General features: G+C 40.6%; 1 protein-coding gene across 1 annotated transcript in view; it reads left to right on the plus strand.

Annotated features, from left to right (window-relative positions):
- The window catches only part of shtn3 (shootin 3), a gene marked incomplete at both ends in the record, with an annotated part of 54,417 nt that overhangs the window by 14,825 nt on the left and 13,217 nt on the right, over positions 1-26,375 (plus strand). The window contains 7 exons of the mRNA XM_083981174.1: positions 18,544-18,638; positions 20,128-20,299; positions 22,298-22,395; positions 22,504-22,585; positions 23,540-23,634; positions 24,411-24,557; positions 25,356-25,509. Of these exons, the coding sequence (XP_083837300.1) occupies positions 18,544-18,638; positions 20,128-20,299; positions 22,298-22,395; positions 22,504-22,585; positions 23,540-23,634; positions 24,411-24,557; positions 25,356-25,509 (843 nt within the window). The remainder of the gene's footprint in view (positions 1-18,543; positions 18,639-20,127; positions 20,300-22,297; positions 22,396-22,503; positions 22,586-23,539; positions 23,635-24,410; positions 24,558-25,355; positions 25,510-26,375) is intronic.

Below are 26,375 nucleotides of genomic sequence, written 5' to 3' on the forward strand. Positions count from 1 at the left end.
TGGCGTTTGATCCGACACTAGACTCTGTGCTCTAACATGCCATTCTTTTAATCCTAGGTTAACTGGGTAATAATTTGTAACTGATTAGCAGATACCGTGCGCATGCCTAGTACACATCAGATTAATTTATGAGCTTTACGACAAATTTTAACAAATGTGAATGTTTGCAGTTTACATATAGTTTTTCTATTTTGCTTGAACTGCTTTTGATTCACTGCACTTGTTGGAGGATGATAAACAGTGTTTCAGGTGCTCTCAGGTTTGGGGTTTAAACTGGTTAGTTAGTTTGTTTTTTGCTGCGTGAGGTTTTCCTTTTCATTGCTTCTTCGTTAGATCCCAGATCAGTGATGAACCAAATGAAATGAAAATAAGAAACAGAGAATAACTGAGTCAGAGGTTAAACTCGCTGAAGAGGTTTCATGTTTCTCAGACTGACACCTCACACCCAGACAGCCGACACCTCCACTTCCACACGACATGACATCCCTCCCTGACACCACCTCGTCCCTCTGAATGGGCGGCCGCGGGGATGCATGGGTATCCCCGTTTCCGTGGCAACCGCCGGGTCACCTAGCAGCCAACCGAACCGTATAGCGAGTAGAGAGAAGCGTTTGTGTTTGAGTTTAACCTCCGGTTGTCGTGTCACAGTTCAGTTCACTGTTAGAGAGAGAGACAGAGGAGTGTGAGTCATGACCGTCGTCCACACAGGTAAGAGGCTGGAGCTGCTTCAGATGATGGGATGTGATGTCGTAGCAGCGTTTTTCTAGATGTTGCTGTTGTTTGAGTTTGATGCGTTAAGGCTAAAAAAGTTGTTTTGTTCCAGCGTGTGTAGCTACAGGATCAAGACTGAAACAACTTGTGTTTTAATTCTGTCTCTGAGAGCAGCTCCATCTGGTCCAGGCCTGTAGTCGACATCACTCTGCTCTGAGAAACCCAGACTCCTAATGTTTGTTTATCCATTTTTATTAAAGAATAGAGTAAATAAATAGACAAGGATGGAAACATTGAGGCGTTAGACGGTAGTTTTTCTCCGTACCGAACGTTACAAGACTGAACAGGCAGAGTGATAGAGGTCAATGTAGAGTAGAGCTGCAACAATGAATCAATTAATCAAACAATAATGGATTATTACATTAACCGTCAACTGTTTTGATAATCTAATAATCGGTTTGAGTAGTTTTTTAAAGAAAAAAAGTCCAGATTCTCTGATTCCAGCTTCTTCAATGTGAATATTTCTGGTTTCTTTGTTCCTTTATGACAATAAACTGAGTCTCTCTTTGGTTTATGGACAAAACAAGACATTTGAGGACGTCGTCTGGTAGTTTTGGAAACACTGATTGATGTTTTTCAACATTTTTTAACATTTTATTGACCAAACAGCTAATTGATTCATTGTTTAAATAATCAACAGATTAATCGATAATGAAAATAATTGTTAGTTGCAGCCGCTAATGTAAAGGAGACATTTGCTGCGTTATGAAGTATCACCCATAAAAACTAACAGATATTGTCATAGAACAGTCAGAAAATCATCTGGAGACAGTAATGTTGTGTAAATTTAAGACTCAGATTCATTATTGACTTGTGTTGATGTGTCAGTCGAGATTAGTTCCAATCCGTTTTCCATTTTATTTATAAAGCACAATTTTAAATGAACACAAATGTTTCCTAAGTGCTGTACAGTAAAATAAACACAATACAAACATGATAAATAAATAGACTGTCCACCCCAGATGAAATATCCATGCACATAACATCAACAACCTACATGGTATAAAAGCCAAAGATAGAGTTTTGGTTTGGTGCAGGACTTTGATGCATTTAAAGGAAAAAGATGCATCAACTTTTTGATACTTGGTGCACAAACCGTCTCTTTTTTTATACAAACAGCATTTCTAATTATGGGCATGTTGTAGTTTTGTTGCTGGGTTTTGAGTTTGAGTAGATGAGAAACGTCCAGTTTGTCCTTTAGATGAGTGAAAGACAGGATAAAAAAAAGACACAGGACAGAAACCTGAGCTGAGGGAGGCGACGCCAGCTGACGGTTTTGTTAATGTGTTCATTATATATCAGATGTCCCGGGCTCCGCCCACGACGGGCTGAGACGACCTCACGTAGAGACACACACAGGCCTTGATTCAGGGTTAAATAAAACTGAGATGAAGGAAGACGATGGGTCTTTAATTCAGTCGGACGTCAAAAACTTGTCTGCAGCATCAAAACTGGACGTGAAGCGGCCGTCGTCGTCGTCGTCGTCGTCAGCTCGAACTCTGATCCTGCCGTTAATTTCAGGCCTTTCATTCATTCACTCATTTATTTATTCATCCCCAGAGGAGGCAGCAGTCGCTCCTGTCATGTTATTCCCATGAATTATTGAAACCTCATGACATGAATTATTCAGCAGCTGAAAATGGGGGAGGACCAGTGTGTGTGTGTGTGTGTGTGTGTGTGTGTGACTCTTTATCCATTGTGGTCCTTGAACGAGCCTTTTCTACCTGCTCCTCCATATTTGATGTCCACATTTTAACAGCTTTAATGAGCCGGTGGTGGTGGTGGCGGTGGGGGGGCGTGGCGGGTCAGGTACTTGATTTCATCCTCGTTTTGAATCTGAAAGGCCGAACCGACCGAGTGGAGCACAGATTAACTGACTGGAGCTCAGTGACAACTATATGTCAGGATTATACATTTTCTTGGTACGATTATTGTCAGATAAATAATCACAGTGTTACGATTATCACGATTATGCATTAATTCATTTCTATGAATCAACACTATTAATGTGTATAATCAAATATAATCAAAATATGATTACAATACTAATTGTTTACAGAAAATATTTCAAGTATCTATTAATATATGACTAATTATTAACTCCCAGTGGAAGTGTTTGAAATATTCAGGTTATAAATTGTCATCTAGACCAAATGTTTACACTTATCTTAGTCGTTTTTTGTTTTGTTTTGTTGTTTTTTTTTAAATACAAATGACAGGCGAACATTTAAATTCCTACCAATTTAATGTTACGTTAGTTAAATGGACCAGTATCTGAGCATTTACCTTTATTTTGGCGCTCATCTGCCAATATGGTTACGACATAATCTTTTTTGGGAAGTGACGGTATTTAGGAATCTTTACGATTAATTAATTGTGGTGTTTAATACCGCGATTAATTGTGAAAAGAACTACCGGTAATCGTGACATCCCTAGTGACAACATGACCTGCCCTGAGTGAGGGCTGATGGGAGATAATCCACCACCAGGAGCTTCATCAGGGTGCAGGTTGAAAAGAGATTTTCCTTTAGTTAAAATAGGAAAGTATTGGATGTGTTTGGCTGCAGATGTTCGTGACCTCCTGAGGATGAATCTTAACGACTCTGGTGTTTCTCTGACTTTTCCATCTGGCGTCACAAACTGGTCAAAATCTCCACCGTCCAGTATTTAAAGCTTTATTGCGTAACTTCTATCGCCCCCTAGAGGATTTCTGCGTTATTACAACGATACGGCCGGCGCCTCAATATGGCGTATGGCCCGGTGTAACCTGCCCCTCGCCTCCCCACAGATACCATTTGTCTCTCTCTTTCTTGGCCAACAGACCTTCTGCCGAACAGGAAGGCTTTTTCTTTTTAGTAAGAGCCACTTCTGAACCTCTTGTTCGCTTCTTCTGGTTCTCCGCCATGTTGCTTCTAGCAGCGCTCTCCTCCCCCCTCCCTTCTCGTTGTCAGGTAAAACCCAGTAGAACGCGTTATTTCCTGTGCGCCAACGCGGGAATGTCGCCAAAGACACCAAATACAAAAAGAACAAATACTGAAAAATACCGCGAGGCGTTAGGGGAGCCGAACGTCTTCATCAGCGTTGTATCATCTCCTCTTGTAGTGGCTTGGGTGAAACGGATATTTACAGACACGTAGAAGTTACGCACTATAGCTTTAAGTTCAACACACGATGCATCAGAAAAAAACAGTTCCTCATTTCTAAAGGAGGAAGATTTTAAGTAAAGATGACGCTGTCACTGGTGAAGACCAGTCACAAACTGAAGTCTCTATTTTCAGTCTCAACTCCACCCATGTCCTTCCTCTTTGACCATATTTGGATTATCAGTGAGTTAGGAGGCGGAGTCAGACAGAAGTTATTTCCTGCAACTTGCTGGTTGGAGACAAATAAACATGGTGGTGATTCAGTTTAATATATGATGAGATCTGCAGGAAAACACAACACTTTGTGTCTGTGTTTATTTATTTCTTACAACGAAGCTCGGCCACAGTGATTGAATTTCCTCCTCTGTGTCTGTGGTTCATCCATGTGATGTGATGCTGCTGTTGTTTCCTGTGTTGGTATTAATTTCATTTAGATTTAAAAACAAATTTAAAATCCCAAAAACTTTATTTGTCCCCAGAGGACAATTCTAAGGCGCATAGAGAAAATAAAAATGAGACGACAACATAAAGTGAAAATTAGGATGAGACGAGTCTGATAATGAAGAATATTTATACAGGACTGGGTAGCAGCGAATAGAAAATATTGTAGCATATGAATAAATAAATAAAAATACATCAGACGGGTTAATGATGAATCAATGTAGCAGTGATAAATAAATCTGAAATACAGACAAAAATGATGTAGAGTTAAGGTGAGTGCAGATACGATAAGAATATATGTAGGACCATGTAGTACAGATATATATATAAACAGCTATAGCATCAGATGTATAAATCTTAAAGCAGATGAACACGTCTGAATCCTGCAGCAGACAAACACAGAGACTCGTCTGATGCATCTTCTTCTTTTTTTTTTGGAGGAGCTGATTCAGAAAGTTTAAGAGAGCGTCGTCGAGTGGTTTCTTTGCCTTCAGCACAGAAAACCAAGAGAAAAGTTAAAGTGCTGCACTCGTCTCCTCGTCTGTTCTGTTCAGCTGCGGAGGAAGACGGAGGAGACGCGTCCTCACGACAACTCTGTTTGATTCCTGCTTTGTATTAAGGCAGAGCAGCAGAACGAGCCGAGTGCCAGACTCTGAAATAGAAGATAGAGTGGGTTACTTTCATAACATCCAAGATAAGAAACAAGGTAAAAAAAAAAAAAAAAAACACATGTGCACAAAGTTCTGCAGAGAAGCTCACACAGGAAAGTGAAAGAAAAAGCCACAAAAATAAAAGAAATTCACTACATTAGTTTACTTGACATCTTGAAAATTGTAAAAATATAAAAGTTAGAGAAAATATATCAATGGTGTGCATGTGGGAGGAGTTCCTGTGACCAAATTTGGCCATTTTTTTAAATAAAAAAATTGTGTTTATTTGAGTTTTTCTGTACCATACATGAATTAATCATGGTAATCTCCATCAAAACGAAATTCTCATGCCAAGACAAAAAGAAAATGTGGTCAGTTGTCTCTGTAGGATGTATAGATCAGGAGCTATATAGATTTAAATGTTTCATATTTTACAGTCGGAAATCCAGGATGGCCATGCGTGAGACGGTAATTCAAAAAAATTCATTTACAAGACACCTTAAAGGGATAGTTCAACATTTTTGGCAAATTGGCCCATTGCCATAATCCCTATAGTCATAGCAGTAGGTTCTTTACCTTTATTTGCAATCTATGCAAGCTATTTTTAGAACGGCGGAGCAGAGCCGTGAGCTGCTCAGAGCTACGCTACGGAGGCTCATTATGGGATTTCTTGGTTTCCCTCATCAAACTCATCAAATACACAATCCAACAACTCCACAACGCTCTGGTGGACAAGTTGTGACCTGCACATTCACCACGCTATGAGATAATAACACAACGTTACCAGACAGAGTTGTTTTAGAGGGAAATACATGTAAAACCGCTGATGCACGTTGCCTTCAGGGACAGTTTTTCATCAAGCAGTCTCTGTATTTACCTCTAAAACAACTTACAAACAAAACATAATTATTATTCTTTTTAAAATTCTGATTAAAACACCACACACAATCTCAAACAACTGTATCTCTACTTTAACTTTCTCGAATATAAATCGAGTTCAAATAAAATGCAGCATATAAAAACATCTTGGTTGACAGGACGCCAGAAATTTGTGATGTCAAAACGGGGTCACGAGCCAAAACAGGTTGGGAACCATTAATGCCTCAAGGATCACAAAAAGCTAAGTTAGAAGAATATAATATATTTTGGTTGAGACAGGTATAAAACGGGAGCAGCGTACGGCTCGTTACCCATGAGCCCTCGGTGCCGCGGTGGTCTAATGCTGCGGTGGCGGAGCATGTGGCTGCAGGCGAGCGGTGATACCACTCAGCTGCAGCAGCCTAGTTACTCACTCTACTGTGATGCTGCTCACACACACACACACACACACACACGCCCGTGGCTGCACTTTCCCTGCATTCAAGTGCTGCTGCAGGAAAACACAGTAATTACACGCTGAGAGCACACGGTCGACCAACAGGCTGGTGGTGACACGACGGGAGGAAGAGACGTACAGTCACTGTCTCTCCGGCTAATTATAATGATCTTATTGTTGTGTGGTTGTTGTTGTGTTGCAGTGTGTTTGTAGGTCACACAACGGAGTGAATATTGGATATTTCTGTAGCACCAAGCAGATCAATCGCTGTACTTATTATTATTATTATTAAATAGATGTAGTACTCAGTAGTTAAACCTGCACTTGTAAATAACTCTGGAGAAAAGAAATTTGAATGTGTGGTGGTGAGTTCAAGGGCAGGTTTTGACAAAAGGAAATCTCAGCACCGTGAGTGGTTCCTCTGAACTGTGACTGCAACTCAGTGATTTTACAATAATAACACCACTACTTGTAATATTAATACTAATACAACTAGGGCTGTGTTTAAAAATAGATTTTCAGATTCATATCGATCTTCACAAAGATCTGATATCGATTCATTAAATCCTTAGATCGATCTTTTAACGTAGCCATTGCACTGTTACTTCTCAAGTGGGTCAAATGTGCAGAAATGTGCATTGATGTAACTGCTTTTCGGTCAATTTAATGTAAACGTGAATATTTTTATTAATGCACCACGTCGTACAACATTAGTTTTGTGAAAATCTCTTTCATAACCAAGCACATTAGCATCAAAGCTGAAATATCAAAATTTATCAATATTGAATCAAATCGGGACCTTGTGAATCGGAATCAAATCAATCCAATAAATCAGTAGCGATACCCAGCCTTATATACGACTACGACTACTAATAATAATGTATTATACACAAAAAAACATCATATATTGTCAGTATTTGGGCAGATATTGTGATTTTGAGCGACACCTCAACTGTCACAGTGTCACCTTGAACCAGCTGTTGACTAAACAGGGGGTTAACTCTTCACACGGCTGTTTCCATGGTTACATTATCATCATTACCTCGTTGTTTTTGACAGTTTGTGGTCGTGTGTGACTCGACAAAAGAAGCAGTAATTAAAGTCCTGTGTGTGTGTGTGTCAGGTGTAGATGAACCACGGCTGCTTCACTGACTCAGGGTTCAGTTTGTCATCAACAACAACGACGGTGAAAACTCCGGAGGATTAAAAGAAGCACTTGAAGGCAGCGTTAGCCTCCTATTGTCCACAGCTTAGTGAGGGTTAGTGTTACAGCTCACATTAACAATATGTAGGAAATCTGCCTGAGGCCGAGCAGCAGAGAGACACGACAGGAAGACTTTATGAAGCGCTGAGGATCAGATCACATGAGAGACACTCTGTCCTCAGCTCTGTTTAACCAGGGGGCGACTGACAACCTTTAGCATTAACAGGGTTCTTATGGATCCTCAAAAAGTCTTAAAAGGCATTGAATTCATTAAAGGGATAGTAGCATTTTTTTAAAGTGGGGTTGTATGATCTACAAATAGCCCCTAAGTACTTTAATTGCAGTAGAAGACTCTCTGCACTCCTCCCGTTAGCAACGCCATTTGATTCCATTGTTCGCTATAATCAGGGGTCGCGTTAACCGGATATTTTCCGTCATTGACCGTTTTTTTAAAACGGTGACGGAAAAATTTTGAGGCCATCCGTCATTTTGACAGATTGCAATTCACACCCATGGCCGTCTGGCCATGTGCATTTGTTTACAATGAAGCCGGCGGATAATCAATACATGGAGCGGTGGATAACGATATAAAACATATACAATGTCACAAAGTAACTACGGTGAGAATTAGATTAAAAAAGAAAAACTCACAGCTGGCTGGTGCGCTCAGTAGAAAACGCTGTAGTACATACCCCAGGCCTGTGTGGAGCGTGCGTGGCGCTGTTAGTGCTGCCACACAAACACCAACAACAGAGAAGAAGACAGAAAGCTTCCCCGCAGTATTCAAACTCCTTCAAGTGGATTAAATGTTGACTGGGAGTCGTGTCACTGCAAATATGACGGTCGATAATGATTTAACGGGCGAGATTTAGCTGCAGTGTCCGAGGGACCGACAGTAGTCAGCTGTTAAGTTACGTAGCTGTAGCTACAGCGGTGTGTCTCGGTACAGGTAGAGCGGTGGGGGTAGGACATCACCGTTTCACACACTCGCCGCGCACAACTCTTCTAAAGGTAACGTTAAGCCTTATTTTAATGTATTTTGCCCGCCGTGGCATTGTTTATAACACGTAAAGCTGAGTGGGTTGGTCCTGTCTGAATTTGTGCTGCATCTGGCTGTGTGGTCTATAGCTTCAGTTGTTTCAGTGATGCGCAATGGCTGCGTGCGTGCGTAAAAGAGAGATGAGAGGCAGAGAGAGAGAGAGAGAGAGAGCTAACGCCAGTGCACTATGCGATGTCTATGTGAAAACGTGCTCCTTTGGATGTTTTGGTATAACACATGGGTTAGCATGTTGATTGTTGACAGAAAACTGATGTCATCATCAGGTATTTACGTTGTATTTAGATGTTGAGTGGTAGAAAGTGACCCCCGCATTCACTGATGACCCACGGTTAGATGTGCTCTGACGCAGACTCTGCTCCGGAGCATTCTCTGTTCAATTTGTTTGGACTAGATATGAATTAAACATGAATTAAAATTGAATGCTATTGAATATGGCATTATTATCATTTTAAAAAAATTAAAGTGACCGGTAAAAATAGATTATGACGGAATTTTTATGACCCCGTCAGTCAAAATGACCGGCGACGAAAAAGTCTAGCGCAACCTCTGCTATAATACAATTTTTTCCAGCCCTTCAAAATGCAGGAAAAACGCAGTTTTTATTTGGAGCTAACCAACTGCTGATAGGTGGGCGCTAACCCTGGGCGGAGGGATACGTGACTTGGTTAGCTCCAAATAAAAACTGTGTTTTTCCTGCACTTTGAAGGGCTGGAAAAAATTATATTATAGCGAACAATGGAGCTGTGTATTTTTTTTTTCAGGTAAAACCTCTTTTAGGCCACGAAAATAGGCCGTTTCTTTGGGTCCATTCACAACACTGTATGTTGTAAATCTCTGGGCAGGGCTATTATGGGCTGGCGTTGCTAACAGGAGGAGTGCAGAGAGTCTTCTACTGCAATTAAAGTACTTAGGGGCTATTTGTAGATCATACAACCCCACTTTAAAAAATGCTACTATCCCTTTAATCTAAAAACAAGGCCTTGATTGGCATTAAAATGTCTTCAATCAATTTTTCAAAAGTCTTAAAAATGTTAACACTTGGTAAGTGGTATTTTATGGTTGTAATTAGTCTCAAATCTCAAAATAATTGGTAACATTCCGACATAGAGAAGTTAGTGGCGGCCGTCAACGCTACATTTCTCACCGCCTCCAGCTCCAGAGTCAGTGTTTTTTTTTTTTTTTTCAGACTTTTTATGCATTTATTTTGAAAGGACAGCTGGAAAGAGACACAATCCAATGTTCATGTAGCAGTCACTTTACCTTGGATCACATAGGAAAGTGGGTAAAATTGTCCCTAACCTTATGTAATTGATGTGGTGTTTTTTTTTCTTTTTTCTGCATTTGTGTTTATTATGAAGTCGGTCTTAAATTTCATTTCAAGTGGCTTTAAAAAAGTCTTAAAAAGTCTTAAATGTAACTTGGCTGATTAAAGGAGCTGTCTGTGCCCTTTCCCACTCCCCATTAGAACCCACTCAGAGCCACAAAACCTATAATAACACGAAAATGACAAGCGTGTCTTTGGGTTGTGAGCGCACATGACGTGTCTACATTTAAAGTAATGGTCTGTGATATACTTGCTGCAAACAACGCGAGGCATCGTGACGCTAGATGCAATATTGACGTGACCGCTAGAGACGCTTGTAAACGAACACGGTGAGCTCTTTTGTGACGCGTCCAAAAACTCCAAGGCTCCATGATCAGTGTTTATTGTAACACAAATACAAAAGAGCCAACAAGCAGTTATCGCAAAAGGGAAAACATAATCTGTGCCTTTCAATAAATAATAAAGGTGAGATGGTAAAGTGAAATTAATGGTAAAGTGAATGAGCTTCTATTTCTCTCCCTTTGTGTTCAAACGTACACAACGTTCGATCAAGTTCCTCTTTAAGCAATTGCATCAAAATATTTAGTGAGTAAATATACATTTTTGCTGATTTCTACTTTTGTTGGAGCAAAAAAAAGAACAAAACAATTAATGACTGTGACTGAATTTATAATAATTTTCCACATGATGTAGAAGCTCTGCACTGCAAAAACTCAAAATCTTTGCAAGAATATTTGTCTTATTTCTTGTCAAAATGTCTAATTTCTAGTCAAAACGAATCTCTTTCCACTTAAAATAAGACTCATCAACTAAAAATGAACTTGTTTTTAGATAATTTTCACTTGTTTCAAACAAATTTTCACTTGAAATAAGGTGAAAAATCTGCTAGTGAAAGCAAGTTTTTTTTGTGCTTGTAATAAGAAAGAAAAACTTGCTCCACTATCAATTTTTTTCTACTTATTTCAAGTAAAAAAAATCCTTGAAAGAAGTAAAAGGTGTCTAAAAACAAGCTGCTTTTTATGTGATGAGTCTTATCTTAAGTATAATGAGATTGGGCCTCATTCACCAATATCTTCTTAAGAATCTTCTTAGATTCTTTCTTAAAGCAGATATCAGCTTCACGGCCGTTTCGGCTAATGCTGCGTTCAAGGCAGGCTTTTGAAACCGTAAGTTACAGCTTCAAGTCACAACTACGACTTGGTAGCGTTCCAGGTAACCCGTAGCTCGTGTTTTTACCATCCTGTTGTCTGTGAAAGTTCCCTATAACGGCCACTCGTAACTTCCGACCCGTGAACTCGTACCAGATCGAACTGGTATGACTTCACAGGAAGGAAAAACACAAAGTACGAGTTTCTTTGAACGCACCATGAGTTAGCAGCCCCCGCCCTTGTCAGGCATCAATTGGTCCTCGTGCTACGTCACCACATTCACGCGCATCCCTTGGCTGCACACACAGCCCTTCATGCCGTTCTCTCTCCTCATTGGATAACACTTGTATCCCACAAGGAAAATTTTCTCCTCGGGTTACAGCAGAGCAGAGTGACGGAGAGACTCGTGTTTAGGCTGAAATACTTCATGTAAGTGATTGCTGACGGAAAATAGGACTATTTAGGACTTATATTAACAAAAACATTCCACTGATATCTGCTTTAAGTTGTTCTTAAGAAGTTCCTTAAGAAAACCCTACGTCAGATTCATCAACGCGTTCGTAAGCCTCAGAATTGTTCGCAGCTGTGTTCTTATGCCATCTCCTCGTAAGTTGAGGGCGTGTGCCAGGTGAGTCTAATTAACATAGGATTAGCATAGGTAACAGCCCCATCAATGCCCGTAAAAGGGCATGAGACTGCAGGGCCGTGTGCACACAGAACCCACAGGCACTGAGCAGAGAAGGTGAAGTGAGAAAGAAAGTTGAAACGCTCAAATGAAAATCTGGGAGGGAGCACCAGACTCCAAACGTAAAAAGAACTTAAGTAGTGAAGTGGCGCTACTGCGGCAGGAATGAAACAAAGAAACAAACAAAAGGCTTATATTTAGTTTATATTTTTGTATTTATATTTAGGCTATAGTTAGTAGCGTCAGCAGTGGATGCAGCTCTTCGGGTTGTTATCAGAGAGACCACACTCTCACGTGTGCCATCATAAATATCATCATATTATCACATATGAAAAAAAAAAACAGTTGTGTGTAGTGTGAACACTTACAGTAAGTGCACTGTTGCAGCCCGCAATTAGGAAAAAAAAATCATATCGGCAGCTGTATGTTGCGCACAACAACAACAAACAACACATTTACCCCCCCCCCCCCCCCCAAAAAAAAGAGAAAAAAAGAATTGATATGAATTAAGTGTCTATAATGTTTTTTTTAAGAAACTGCAATGATTTGTCAATTATTATTATTAATATATGATTATTAAAAACATAATAAAAGATAAGAAAATAATTCTTATTAAAATCATATTATGTCATACAACTGCAGAACAAAAGAAAACGCTATAATCGGTTATTTTTGCAGAAGTCTCAGCACTTAAAAGTGCGTAAGTATACTCCTGACTGTTCGTAGATTTTGTTCTTAGTTAAGAACAAATTCTGGATAAGAAAACATTCATGAATGCCACAATCTTCGTAAAAACTTCGTAAGTAGGACTTAAGAACAAATTTGTTCTTAAGAACGGTTCGTGAATGAGGCCCACTGTTTTGAGTAGAAATAAGACAAATATTCTTGGTCAGAGTTTGAGTTTTTGCAGTGTGCCCCAGGGAGCAGAATAAAGACGTACAGTGGGTTTGCGGTCGTCTCGGTGTTCGCTAACAGAAGATCCTCCGTCGTCTCCTGAGTGGCGGCACCAGCTGCCGGTTCCTCAGACTAAAAAGCAGAGCAGAATAAAAAAGCAGAGCTATAAATAGCGTCGTTGTGACCCGTCCGTGTGAGCGGCGGCCGATGAAGCGTTGGTTAAAGAGACTGAGCGGAGTCGCTGCACTGACGCTCGCCCACAGGAATAAACTCTGATGCAGCGGTCGCTCTCCTCCTCCTTCTCCTTCTCCTCCTTACATCACCCTCACTTCCTCTCCCTCATGTTTCCTCACTGAGCTTCATCAGAGGTCAGAGGTCAGAGGTCACCGTCTGCAGCAGCTCATCGGCATCAGGCTCATAAGATCTGTTGGTTCAAAGACATTGATTCATAAGACTTTTTGTCATTTTTTAGTAATGCATTCATGACGGCTTCATAAGGCATGACTCAGCATTCATACATCGGCTTACACTGCTATGGAATAACAAACTCAGAATCGTTTTCAAAATAAAATTTCCCTAATTGCACCTGGAAATACAAGAACAGTAGCCTAGAAATCTAGCTGCACCCTAGCGGCAGCAAAAATATTTGCTCCGTAGGTGGGTCTAGAAACGAGCCATAGGAACTTTTTCATAACAGCGCTCTATCTGTTTAGAGAGTCGTTGGGCGGCTTAACGCCATGACGACATACATTTTAATTGGCTTGTCAGGCTAACGTCATCCTGCTCTTTGCTCTGATGGTCGTGCCCAATAGGCCTATTTCACGACTTCCGGGTTTAGGTACTTCCGGTTTCCGTTACAGGGTAAAACTACTTCCGGTCGGGGAAGCGCAATGGCTGAATCCAAAAATAAAAGCTTCAGCTGCACCTCAGTGTACAAATTCTAGACAAAAACAGCCGTACTTGCATTTCCATGAGTTTCCGAAAGAAAGACCTGAGAAAGAAGTGGGTTTTGGCTACTGCTAAAAAAACAAAAACAGCAAAGACCAGCATCATTTCCATGCTGGTTTTTCTAGCAGGGTAGGCTATACGAAGAGATGATGGAAAAGACTTTGTTTAGCTGGCTTTTGAACGGCAAAATATTAAAACTAAACCGTACACTGGTTTACAACCGTTACTGAATTACTGTATATCAATGTCAGTTCTCCAACAAAATCTTCTTGCTTCAAGGTTTTATTTGTCACTGTCCACATGGAAGATTAGCGGCTAATCATTAGCCTACTGTAATAATGCCATACATAAAACATATTAAGCGGCAATATGTAGGCTATTTAATCATCAAAGTGGTTCACTCAAACCCACATTATTTGAAACAACCTTCAAACCACACACAGCCAGTACCACTACTAAGCATAAAGTCCGTTAGCTTAATGCTAACTAAGCATAACGTCCGCTAGCTTAATGCTAACAAATTAGCATCGCTATCGCCCGTTCAGCAGCAACTGACGGTGATAGCAGTAAAGCTGCTAAAAGTCTTAATATTCTTTAATGCGAGAACATCGCAGTTAAATCCGCAGCCTGTTGTCAGTTTATCCAGATATCGCCTGTTAGGAAATGTGCTTGTTTGGGAGAAATGCAAAGGGAGCAGCGACCGGGGGCTATAGTAGGCAGATGCTCGTAGCTACATCCAGGTAACTTTATCCACAGGTTTTTAGAGGTTTACCGCTGACTGGTTAGAGTTTTTTTTAGGAGATTAATGTTAGTCTCACTGATGAAATCTTTTGTGGCGGTCGTATTAGTTTGTTTGAATGAAAAGTGTCGCCACTCTGTCAATCGCTCTAGCTGCAGCTGACCGGACCGGATGTAGATTTACCCTGTGTGACGTCACTTCAGAATCTTGTGAAATAGGCCTATCGGTGCAGAGGCAGTTTGAAAGACAGCCTTCATCCCGCCCCCTGGATTGAACCGAGATCTACCGGCCGTTTCCAGACTAGACATTTTAGTGATATAGTCTGGCTTGTCAGGCTACAAGAACAGTTCATTATCCACACAGTGACCCAATGTATGAATGCTGAGTCATGCCTTATGAATGAGCTCTGCACCGACTGGCCAAGTAAAGTTTAACCGTTTTTTTTTTCTTAAAAGGTTAAAATGTGTCTCAACATTGTTGGTCATGGTCGGCATCATATGTGTTGTGTTGCTATGGAGACGCCCTGGACAACGCATCATATTCTCCTGTTTGTTTGGTACAAGACCAACAAACATCATCAGTTTATGTTGGTTTAGACTTTTTTTTGTTCGTTAGTCTGTTCCACTTTTCCACAGTGATGTAGAGTCGTCCTGTAGAGACCTGAATGGACTCTGAGGCCTTTCTTTCTTTCTTTCTTTCTTTCTTTCTTTCTTTCTTTCTTTCTTTCCTTTTGCTTTCTTTCTTTCTTTCTTTCCTTTTGCTTTTTTTTGCTTCTTTCTTTCTTTACTTCTTTCTTTTTCTTTCTTTCTTTTTCTTTCTTTATTTTTATTTCTTTACTTCTTTCTTTTTCTTTCTTTCTTTCTTTCTTTCTTTCTTTCTTTCTTTCTTTCTTCCTTTCTTTACTTCTTTCTTTCTTTCTTTCTACCTTTCTATAGTTCTTTCTTTCTTTTTCTTTCTTTGTTTCTTTCTTTTTCTTTCTTTCTTTCTACCTTTCTATACTTCTTTCTTTCTTTCTTTCTTCCTTCTTTTCTTTCTTTCTTTCTTTCTACCTTTCTATACTTCTTTCTTTCTTTTTCTTTCTTTCTTTCTTTTTCTTTCTTTCTTTCTTTCCTTCTTTCTTTCTTTCTTTCTTTCTTTTTCTTTCTTTCTTTCTACCTTTCTATACTTCTTTCTTTCTTTCTTCCTTCTTTTCTTTCTTTCTTTCAAATCTACCTTTCTTTACTTATTTCTTTTTTTCTCTCCCCCCCCATCTCTATCCCTCTCTCTGTCTCTGTGGGTTTGAATCAGTCAGTGAATCTCTAAATGAAGTCGACTCTGTCGACTCTGTGATCAGAGACCAGATCAATACAGAGCAGAGCGACGCTGCAGCAGCTCAGACACTGACGGCTCTGTGCCCTCAACGCATCGCTGCATCATGATGCAGCTACACAATACACACACTCAGCTACACACACACACACACAGAGCCTGGTGTGTGTGTGTGTGTGTGTCATGCAGCCTGAGAGGAGGAAACCCTTCACCTGGTGGAGTCGGGGGTGAAGTGTAACGTCCTCACTGACACAGATACAGGTCACGGTTGTCATTATTTTTCTTGAATAGATCTTTCTTTATTTATTTATTTATTTATTTATTCAGACTTATTTTAACCTTTATTCTTCAGCGTCTTGATCTCAAACAGTCAGTGCTGTTTTATTTAAACCCAAAACAAGGAGAGAAGGAAACTGTGGCTCATCGTGACCTGAGGACTGTATTTTATTTCTGTGAATCGACCAAACTGAATCCTGCTGATTGGAAACATCTTAATTATGATTGATTATTGAGTGTCAGACGGGTAGAGCTGGTGGGGGAGGGGGGGAGGGGGAGGGGAGGGGGGCGATGAGTCATGATGAGTCATCAGAAACAAGGAGCAGGTCACGTTTATAAAACCAGAGCGGTGACGTAACATTAACCTCCAACCAATCAGGAGCCGCTCTGACAGCGTTTACATCTCTGATATGAGTCTGTATTTTAACTGTGGTGTGTTATTTATTTATTCATGATGATGTTGTGTTATGTTATTTATTTATAAATACCAGCTGACTGAGTTACCGTGAAGCCGCCTGGCTCTGAGAGCAGCACCAACATGGACGCCTCTCTGCTGCTGCTGCTGCTGCTGCTGTAGCTGCTGCTGCTGCTGTTGTTCTCAGAGACTTTAATCCCATTTAGAGCTCGTTCATCAGGACCAGGACTTGTGTTGTTGTTGTTAATGGATCAGTGTTGACAGGAAGCTTCCTGTCTGTCGGCCGTAACACACTCAGCCTCAGCAGCCGGGAGCAGGAGGTCGGACACAACAACAACGTCTGTGTTTATACGTCTGATTTGTACACATGTAGGGCTCCATAAAATCTGTTTTTTTTTTTCCTAAATTCCATTTTTTCCGCTTTGATTTGGGGGAATTCCGTTTTTTTTTTTTTTTACCTTTTACTCTCATTTTACTACCAAAAACTGTGTTTTTTTAATATTAAAGCAGAAGTAAGCGGACTGTTTGTGTTAATATAAGTCTTAAATAGTTCTATCTTCCGACAGCAATCACTTATATAGAGTGTTTGGTCTGAAACACGGGTCTGTCAGTCACTCTGCTCTGCTCTGAGCCGAGGAGAAAACTTTCCTTGTATCCTACAACCTTTATCCAATGAGGAGAGAGAACGGCATAAAGGGGCGGTCCTCTCTGCGTGTGCAGCCAAGGGATGCGCCTGAATGTGGTGACGTAGGGACGAGGGCGGGGACTGCTAACTCCATCTGCTGACAGGAAGTTAGCCAAAACCACCGGATCGCTTACTGAAGCTTTAATGACTAGAGTGATTAAATAGAAATGACTTTAAATGTATCGAGGTAACAAACAAGCACAAATACTGCATGATGCAACATAACACTGCACTATAAATACTTCAAGTACCAATAAAATATGAATGCTTATGAGCTTTAAACTGTTTCCAGTAGGGTGTACTAGCAGTACAATTTTCCCAGACATTCGTTCGTCTTCCACACGAAAACAACATTCCGTGTGGAATAAAATAATCTGAATAAAATAGGAATACATTTCGATCCGAATACAATTGTGTCATGCAAACACGTCGATTTCAAGTAAAGGACCAATTATTAATCCTTCAGAGGAAATGTTTGAAGTACTAAAGTATTAAAAAATGTCTTACAAAATGGAAGGGAAAGAAAATGAAGCGTTTCTGTTGTGTGAGGGTGGCTTCCTGGCTGGTACCATTTTCTCCTGATTGCTTTCATACAAGCTGCTAACAAGATGTTCAGTAAATATCTGTCCTCTTTTACCACAACCTTCCCTGTCATGCTGCCAAAATACAGTAATATATCGGTACAAGACTTAGATACATCATAGCACAAACCTTTAACAACAACTAGGAGCTGAACATCTTCCCAAAATGTTATGATTTTTGGACAACAAAAAAAACATGAGAATGGTCTCTACGTTTATATCTCCACATTTTTTACAACATTTTCATTGTTCCTAGATTTGGGTGCAACAACTTATCTATTAATTAAGTTCCTCCAACAATATAATAGATAAATATTCACACCCAGCTCTCTCTCTCCCGCTGGTGAACGTCTCTTTTTAATGTGTAAAGACGTTGTTTCCTGTCATTTTGATGCCTGAACGTCTGAACAGAGGTTTTTAGACCAAATGGTGTCTTGGTGCAGAAACACTGAGAGTCTAAATTGGTAAAGACGACGACACCGAAGTGTAATAACGAAGATTTATTTGGATTTTCATTGTAATTTCTCATCATGAAAGTCAAAGAGTGACACAGAGGAGGAAGAAGAAGAGGGGGAGGATGAAGATGTGAGAGGATGTTGGTTCTGTCGGAGTCGAGTTTCCCCAAACTCTTCATATCTGGGTCGTTTTAAAATCGTCTCTGCAGCTCCACTTTGTTCTGTGGTGACGCTCATGTGTAAAAAAACCAGGTGTTTTTTTTTTTTTTCTTTCTTTCTTTATCGTGTCATCATCATCATCATCATCGTGTCGCTATGCAACCGACACCAGAAATACTGTAAATAGATCAAAGGTGTCGAATGTGAGTCACATCGACTCCATTTTATTTGATTCTAGAAGCTTCAGCAGGAAAAGAAAGAAATAAGAAATAAAACAGGAGCCTCCTGATGATGGGAGAAGAACAAAACATGGAGCTCTCTAACTTCCTGTTTTCCTCTCAGTGTCTCAGATGGTGATCGAGGAGGTGAGCGTTCTGCAGACTCAGCTGGAGATCGAGAAGTCGTGCAGGGAAAATGCAGAAGCCCTGGCTACAAAGGTCAGACACACGCACACACACACACGCACACACACACACACACGCACACACACACACGCTCAGTAATCAATGCTATAGGATTAGCTGTGTCAGGCTGCAGCGGGCGTTAGCAGGCCAATGAAGTGTGAACAGTCGAGTCAGGATGAGTCTGCACAGACGTGATCAGACTCCACTAGGGTTGCAGAATTCCTCGGGAATTTATGGGAATATATGGGAATTAACAGGAATATATGGGAATAAACGGGAATAAATCCGAAATTTACAAAATTTGAGGTTGGCCCGTTATAGGGAATTTACATATAGTTGGGGGAAATATATTGTAGCATAATCTTGGCTAAAACAACCAGATTTAATGCAAGTACACTTGAATATCTAAGCTATTCCTCAATCACATGCACACAGCACACTGCTTACTTGTTGTAAAATTCCCCAGTTTAACTTCCCATAGAAAGTTTCTGGAAATATTCCGGAAATTTACTGGAAATGTTCCACCCTTTTGCAACCCTAGACTCCACTGATGTTTAGAGCTGGATTTATGTATTTATTTATTTATTGATTGATTATGGTTTTTTTTATTAATTATATATTTCTAAGGCAACACACTAACAGGCAAAAACATTGTTGTTTCATGCACTGAAAATCTTTTGAGATTTTAGGCTATTTTGCTTCCTCAACATGTTTTCTTTCAGAATAGTGGAAATAAATGGTAGAAAATCCACATTTAGGTTTCTATTTATTTACTTCATTTTGTCTCTGTTGGCGGTAGATTTCTCCTAAAAGTTAGTCTGAGCCGTGTCATGTCAGGTGTCGTTGTAAAGCTCTCTCTCTCCTGAACAATGATCTGGGCTCCAGAAATTGTCATTTCCTTTGTATCAGCAACCAATCATAAAAGTACAATTGATAATAACAATCTATAGAATTTTACATTTTAAAGTCTTTAAAGGCTGTATTCGCTAAAATAGTTTTTCCTCAGACTCTGAGCTAGAAATCTCCACTTCAGCAGCACTTACAGACACCAAACCTTCCAGTTTGATCCCTTTCTATATTCTGAAGGTTTTTACAGAGGGGATTGTTGATATATCATTCACAGCCTCATTTATACAACATTTTATTACTAAAAACATGTAGAAATTTGATTTTTTTTAAAAGCTGGTGACAGTATTTTCTCATTTACAGAGTGATAAAAAGAGATATCCAAAATCCTCTCTGGAAAAACTTCTGACTCTAATAGGTCAACAAAATAAAACAAAGTAGCTTTATCCATTGTTCAGACTTCGGTTCTGGAAATGTATGCAAATTAGCACATATTTCATTAGATATTGCCTCATTTACATATTTAAACATAAAATTTGACAAAACTTGTTATACAAAAAGTATTTGTCTTAAGTTTCATGGTGATATCTGTTAGTTAAAACTTTTACCCTATTCACCTGTAGTGTCTCAGCTTATTCCCACTCTGAACCTTTGACCTTTGACCTTTGACCTGCAGCTCAACAGCGAGAACAGGAAGCTGAAGTACCTGAGCCTGTCGTCGTCCGGGCCGTGTCTGGACGAGCTGCTGCCCAGCATCTCGGACTGCATCGCCATGGAGACGGACACAGACGCAGACGCCGCGGACGGCAGCGCAGACACCTTCACGCAGTATCAGCAGCAGGTTAAAGGTACAGTACAACACATGTCCTGACACTGAAAACTAATTATGACCTTATACGACTGTAACTGGACGACTGAAGCTCATGTTAGTCAGACTCAGACCGAACCTTCTAGATCCGACTAAAACATCCAGATGATGTGATTGGACGCTGGTTTTCTTCTGCATGTAAACACCTTAATCTGGATGAAACTGGACAAAACGCGTGTGCTGCTTCATAACAGTAGAGACGGCACAAAGTGGAGCAAAGAACCGGCCAAAAACCAGCAAGAAGGCGTGTTTCATTAAGGAAAGGGAAGCTCGTGGTCCAACACGACCCGAGTCAGGGTTCCCACACGTCCTGGAAAACCTGGAAAACCTGGAAAATGGTTGACCATTTATTTGGAAAACACATTGAAAAATGAGAAAAAAAAAGGTCAAATGTCCTGGAAAATGATTTATCACATGGTGACATCAGCTACCACAGCTCTGTCTCACTGTGAGTTGATTTCCAGTGTTCGACTAAAACATCCAGATAATGCGATTGGAAACTAGTTTTCTTCTGCATGTCAACGCCTTAATCCGACTGAAACTGGACAATACACGTGTGCTGCTTCATAACAGTAGAGACGGCACAAAGTGAAGCAGAGAAGTCGACCTGAAAAATGGCGATTGAGTGCGTTTCACACAGTGCAACACGACCAGAGTCATTTTATATGACTATTTATTGTTGTATTTTTTTATGTTATGTACTTTTTTATGTTATGTACTATTATGTACTTTTAGTCACTATGTACCTCTGGTTTGTGTCCTTAATAAAGTCTTTATTATTATTATATATTTTTATTATATATTTTTTTTTTCAGCCCAGACCTGCGCGACCGGTCGGGAACTGTAGTTGAGAACTCCCAAGTTATTTATTTCCAGTTTTTCACTATGGCGACAGAAAAGTCAACAGAAAGTGGTCTGTATCACAGGTGCAAACCAAAATTATAAAATATGAAACACTTTTACAAAGCTTGAGACAAATTTACATTTTGGAAAACATTTTGACACATCATAAAACAAAATTACATTACACAGAACACAAGTCCCGAAACACATTTGTAAAAGTGTTTCATGCCTTGTTAATTTGTTTTCTGAAATGTACTAAATGAATGAATGAATGAATACTTTATTTCAAACATGTGAATAACATATTACACTTGAAGCACTAGTCGATAAAAACTTTGTATGTTTGAAAAGGAATAGGAAGAAGCATTAGCTTATTAATTCCTACTCCTTCTCCACCTAGAATCCTAGGTTATCTTACTTCCTGTATATCCTGTTTTTGTTGTTGTTGTTGTTGTTTTTAATACTCTCAACAAAACAAACAATCACCAACAAACAACAACACCATGACTGCTTGTGTCAAAATAAATACAATGTGTTCTGGTTGTGTAATTTTGTTTTATGATGTGTCAAAATGTTTTCCAAAATGTAAATTTGTCTCAAGCTTTGTAAAAGTATTTCACATTTTGTCATTTTGGTTTGCACCTCTCAGCCACCGTACCGCATTAAAGGGATAGTTCACTCAAAATTCAAATTTCAACTCATTATCTCCTCCCCCTCATGTGGACTAAGGGCTGGGAGAAGTTTCAGAGTCCTCCGTGGCTTCTCTGAGTTACAGGGGGTCTCGGCGTAGCAGTGCATGTCCATATGACGGTTGCAAATGGATACCAACTGTCTTCATAACAAAAAGACACACCAAAAAACATCCAAATACCTCCAAGCTGCTCGTATGTCCGTCTTGTATTGAAGCCCCGAAAGGCGGAATTGTCCCGAAAAAAATTAAATAAGTCTATATTTCAAGCTTGTTTGTAGCGGAAGCTTCTCTATATCGCCACCTATTGTTGAGGAGGAGCACATTTTTCTGTCATTTACTTGATTTTCACTGTTGTGTGTCAACTGGAGCTAAAGTTACTGTTGATGTGAATGTACTGAGTGTTGTTGTTGTTGACGCTCGTTGTTGTTTGTGTTGTCGTGGCAGAGCTGAGGGAGACGGTGAACAGCTTGTTGGAGGAGAAGAAGAACTTCGTCTGTCAGGTTCATGACCAGCAGAGACGGATAGAGGAGCTGACTCTGCAGGTGAGGAGGAGGAGGAGGAGGAGGAGGAGGAGGAGGAGGAGGAGGTTCAGATACATACATACTGTAATTAGATAAATAAAATATAAAAATAAATAAATCCTCCTGCAGACGGAGAAAGAGCAGGCCGAGGCCAAGGAGCTGCGTGAAACTGTGGAGCAGCAAAACAAAACCATCAAGAGATTCAACAGAGGTGAGAGAAGCGTTAAACATGAAGAAATAAATATAGCTGTGAAGTGAGTCCCCAAATAAATAAATAAATGGGATGATAAACAGATAAATATGTATGAAATATATACAAATAAATATTAAAAGTAAACTAAATAAAATATAAATCCTTTTTTTTCTTACAACATTTTTATTTTCTCAGGAAGTTTATTTCCTAATGCCTCATTGATTCATTTCCTGATACTTTTATTTCCTAACGTCATATTTTTGTTTAAAAATAAAAAAATATATATTAATCTATGAATTTACGTATATTTCATTTAATTAAGTTTTAATATGTATTTTACAACGGAGTATTAGGGCCACATTGAGAAAAAACAAACAAACACAAACTTCGAGAATAAAGTCGTACATTTCCTACCAGAAAAAAGTCATAGCATTACGAGAATAAACACAAGCATTTTATACAAATAAAGTCGTAAATTTACGACTTTATTCTTGAAGTTTGTGATATTTTTATTTCTCAATGTGGCCCTAATACTCCTATTTGTATATATTTTATACATATTTAATCTATTTATCATCCCATTTATTTGTTTCAGGACTCATTTATTAAGTTATTTAATTATAATAAAAATGTTTTTCCATAGCGGGATGGAGGAGTTAACACGTTTAAAACTCAAAGTTTTCTGGTTTAAATTTACACATTGATGAGAAAAATCTGTTTTTGACATAAAAAAGTCACAGATTTACATGAAAAACAAGACATTTTGTGGGTTTTTTTGTATTTAGTGAGAAATAAAGTCAGTCTAAGTGTGAGTTAGCATTTCAGAATCAATGAGTGTGTGTGTGTGTGTGTGTGTGTGTGTGTGTGTGTGTGTGTGTGTGTGTGTGTGTGTGTGTGTGTGTGTGTGTGTGTGTGTGTGTGTGTGTGTGTGTGTGTGTGTGTGTGTGTGTGTGTGTGTGTGTGTGTGTCCAGTGTCCATGATGGCGGCTCAGGAGTACGATGGGATGAAGGAGCAGCTCGACCTCGAACAGAGTCTGAGGGTCAAAGCTGAGACGTACGCACACGAGGTAAACACACACACACACACACACACACAGTACAAACACACACACACACACACACACACACACACACACACACACACACAGTACAAACTTGTTGTGATAATTGTCGTTGACTAATTAATGAAACGTCCTGGATCTGGTTTATTGACCTGAAACATGAAACAGCCTGAAGGAGCCAATCAGAGGGAGGGACAGAGTCACATGATCACATGATGATGATGATTCTCCTTCTTCCTCCTTCCTCTTTCTCCTCCTCCTCCCTCTTTCCCCTACTTCATCTCCTCCTCCTTCTCCTCCTCCTCCTTCCTCTTTCTCCTCCTCCTTCCCCCTCTTCTTCCTTCTCCTTCCTTTTCCTTCTCTTCCTCCTCCTTCTTCCCCTCTTCTTTCTCCTTCTCTTCCCCCTCCTTCGCCCTCTTTCCCCTACCCCATCTCTTCCTCCTTCCTCCTGTTCTTCCTCTTCCTCCTCCTCCTTCCTCCTCTTCTTCCTTCTCCTGCTCCTTCCTTTTCCTTCTCTTCCCGCTCCTTCTTCCCCCTCCTCCTCTTCCTTCTCCTCCTCCCTCCTCCTTCCCCTCCTCTTTCTCCTTCTCTCCCCTCCTCCTCCTCCCCCTCCCCTCCCCCTCCTCCTCCTCCTTCCTCCTCTTCTTCCTTCTCCTCCTCCTTCCTCCTCTTCTTCCTTCTCCTCCTCTTCCTCCTCCTTCTCCCCCCTCCTCCTCTTCCTCCTCCTTCTCTTCCTCCTCCTCCACTTTCTCCTCCCCCCCCCCCCCCCCCTCCTCCTCCAGATGCTGGTGAAGCAGAAGGAGGCCAACAGACAGAGCATGCTGCTCCTCCAGAGCGCTGAGCCGAGCGTTCAGCTGCTCAAAGCTCTGGAGGACGTCGCCTCCGTCACCAAGACGATGGAGGAGGAGCGGCTGCAGCATCAGCAGCAGGTGAGAGGAGGGGGTAGCCATGGTGACCGCTGGGGGGGGGGGGGAGGGGGGAGGAAGGAGGAGGAGGAGGAGGAGGAGGAGGAAGAGGAAGAGAAGGAGGAGGAGGAGGGGGAAGGAGGAAGGGGAAGGAGCAGGAGAAGGAGCAAGAGGAGGAGGAGGAGGGGGAAGGAGGAGGGGGAGGAAGGGGAAGGAAGGGGAAGGAAGAGGAGGAAAAGGAGGAGGAGGAAGTGGAGGAAGGAGGAGGGGGGAAGAAGGAGGAGGAAGAGGAGGAGGAGAAAGTGGAGGAGGAGGAAGGGGAAGGAAGAAGACAAGGAGGAGGAGGAGAAAGTGGAGGAGAAAGAAGAGGAGGAGGGGGAAGGAGAAGGAAGAAGAGGAGGAAGGAGGAGAAGGAAGAGGAGGAGGGGGGAAAGGAAGAGGAAGGAGGAGGAGCAGGAGAAGGAAGAAGAGGAGGAAGGAGGAGGAGAAAGAGGAAGGAGGAGGGGGGAAAGGAAGAGGAAGGAGGAGGAGCAGGAGGAGGGGATGGAGTAGGGGAAAGAGGAGGAGGAGAAAGAGGAAGGGGGGAGGAGGAGGTTAATCTGTTACTGTTTAACCCTGTTGAAATGAAAACATGTGCGTGAGGAGGAGGAGACACAAACTATCATTCATCAACACTTAAGACAAAGGATAATGTGTGTGTGTGTGTGTGTGTGTGTGTGTGCGTGTGCGTGTGCGTGTGCGTGTGCGTGTGCGTGTGCGTGTGCGTGTGCGTGTGCGTGTGCGTGTGCGTGTGCGTGTGTGTGTGCGTGTGTGTGTGTGTAGGTGCAGGCCCTGCAGCAGCAGCTGGAGCAGAGCAGCGTGAAGCAGCAGCTGGAGGCTCTGCAGCGGCAGCTGGAGCTGCTGGAGGAGGAGAAGAAGGAGGTGGAGACACGACTGGAGCGAGCAGAGAAGAAGAACCAGGAGCTGGAGAGCAGAGGTGGGCGGAGCCACACACACACACACACACACACACACACACACACACACACACACACACACACACACACACACACACACACACACTGTCTTTATAAATTACAGACTAATTAGTACCACCATTCATTATTTATGAATGAAGAAGTAAATATTTAATAATGTTTAACCGAGGCTCATTAATGTGTAGTTATTATAAATGTAATTAAACAGGTTTTATTAATGAATCAAAGTGAAGAAATCAACGATCAATAACTTAGTGATACTCAAGATGGATTTTAAAAAAAGACGTGTGGTCAACATGCTGTTCATGTGTTCACAGCTCTGACACATGCACTGATACATTTTTCCATAACGACCCATGTAGTTGAACCTGTGGTTTGAACTCTGCACACAAACATCACATCGCATATTAAAACACATTATATCATATAAATTAGGACATAACATTAGGATATAATATAAAAGGACTGAAATGACAGAAGCAGCTGCTTCTCTGTTAAAAGCCTCTATTACAGGGCTGCAGACTGCCACTAAAAGTTGAGACAGTGAATGTTTTCATCTACTTGCACATGTGCAACCAGCAAAGAATCAGAACTCTGTCATTACAGTGTGTGACTCACTTTTCGGAGCATGATGTATCCCCTTTTTTTATCTCATTGCTTTTATTTATTTACATATTTACTCTTAACTTGTAGGAAATTTTGCTCTTGGTGTTTTTAATTTTTCTTTTTTAATAACTATTTCAATTATGTGTTTTTAGTTTCATGTTTTTTACTTTCTATATTTATTTCATGAACTGCAACACTTTCTGTCGAGTCCAATCTGTCTCTTGTTTTATGTGTATGCGTTCTTTTTAAATGTCCTGTT

Source organism: Trachurus trachurus (assembly GCF_905171665.1).
Source record: "Trachurus trachurus genome assembly, chromosome: 10".
NCBI lineage: Eukaryota > Metazoa > Chordata > Actinopteri > Carangiformes > Carangidae > Trachurus > Trachurus trachurus.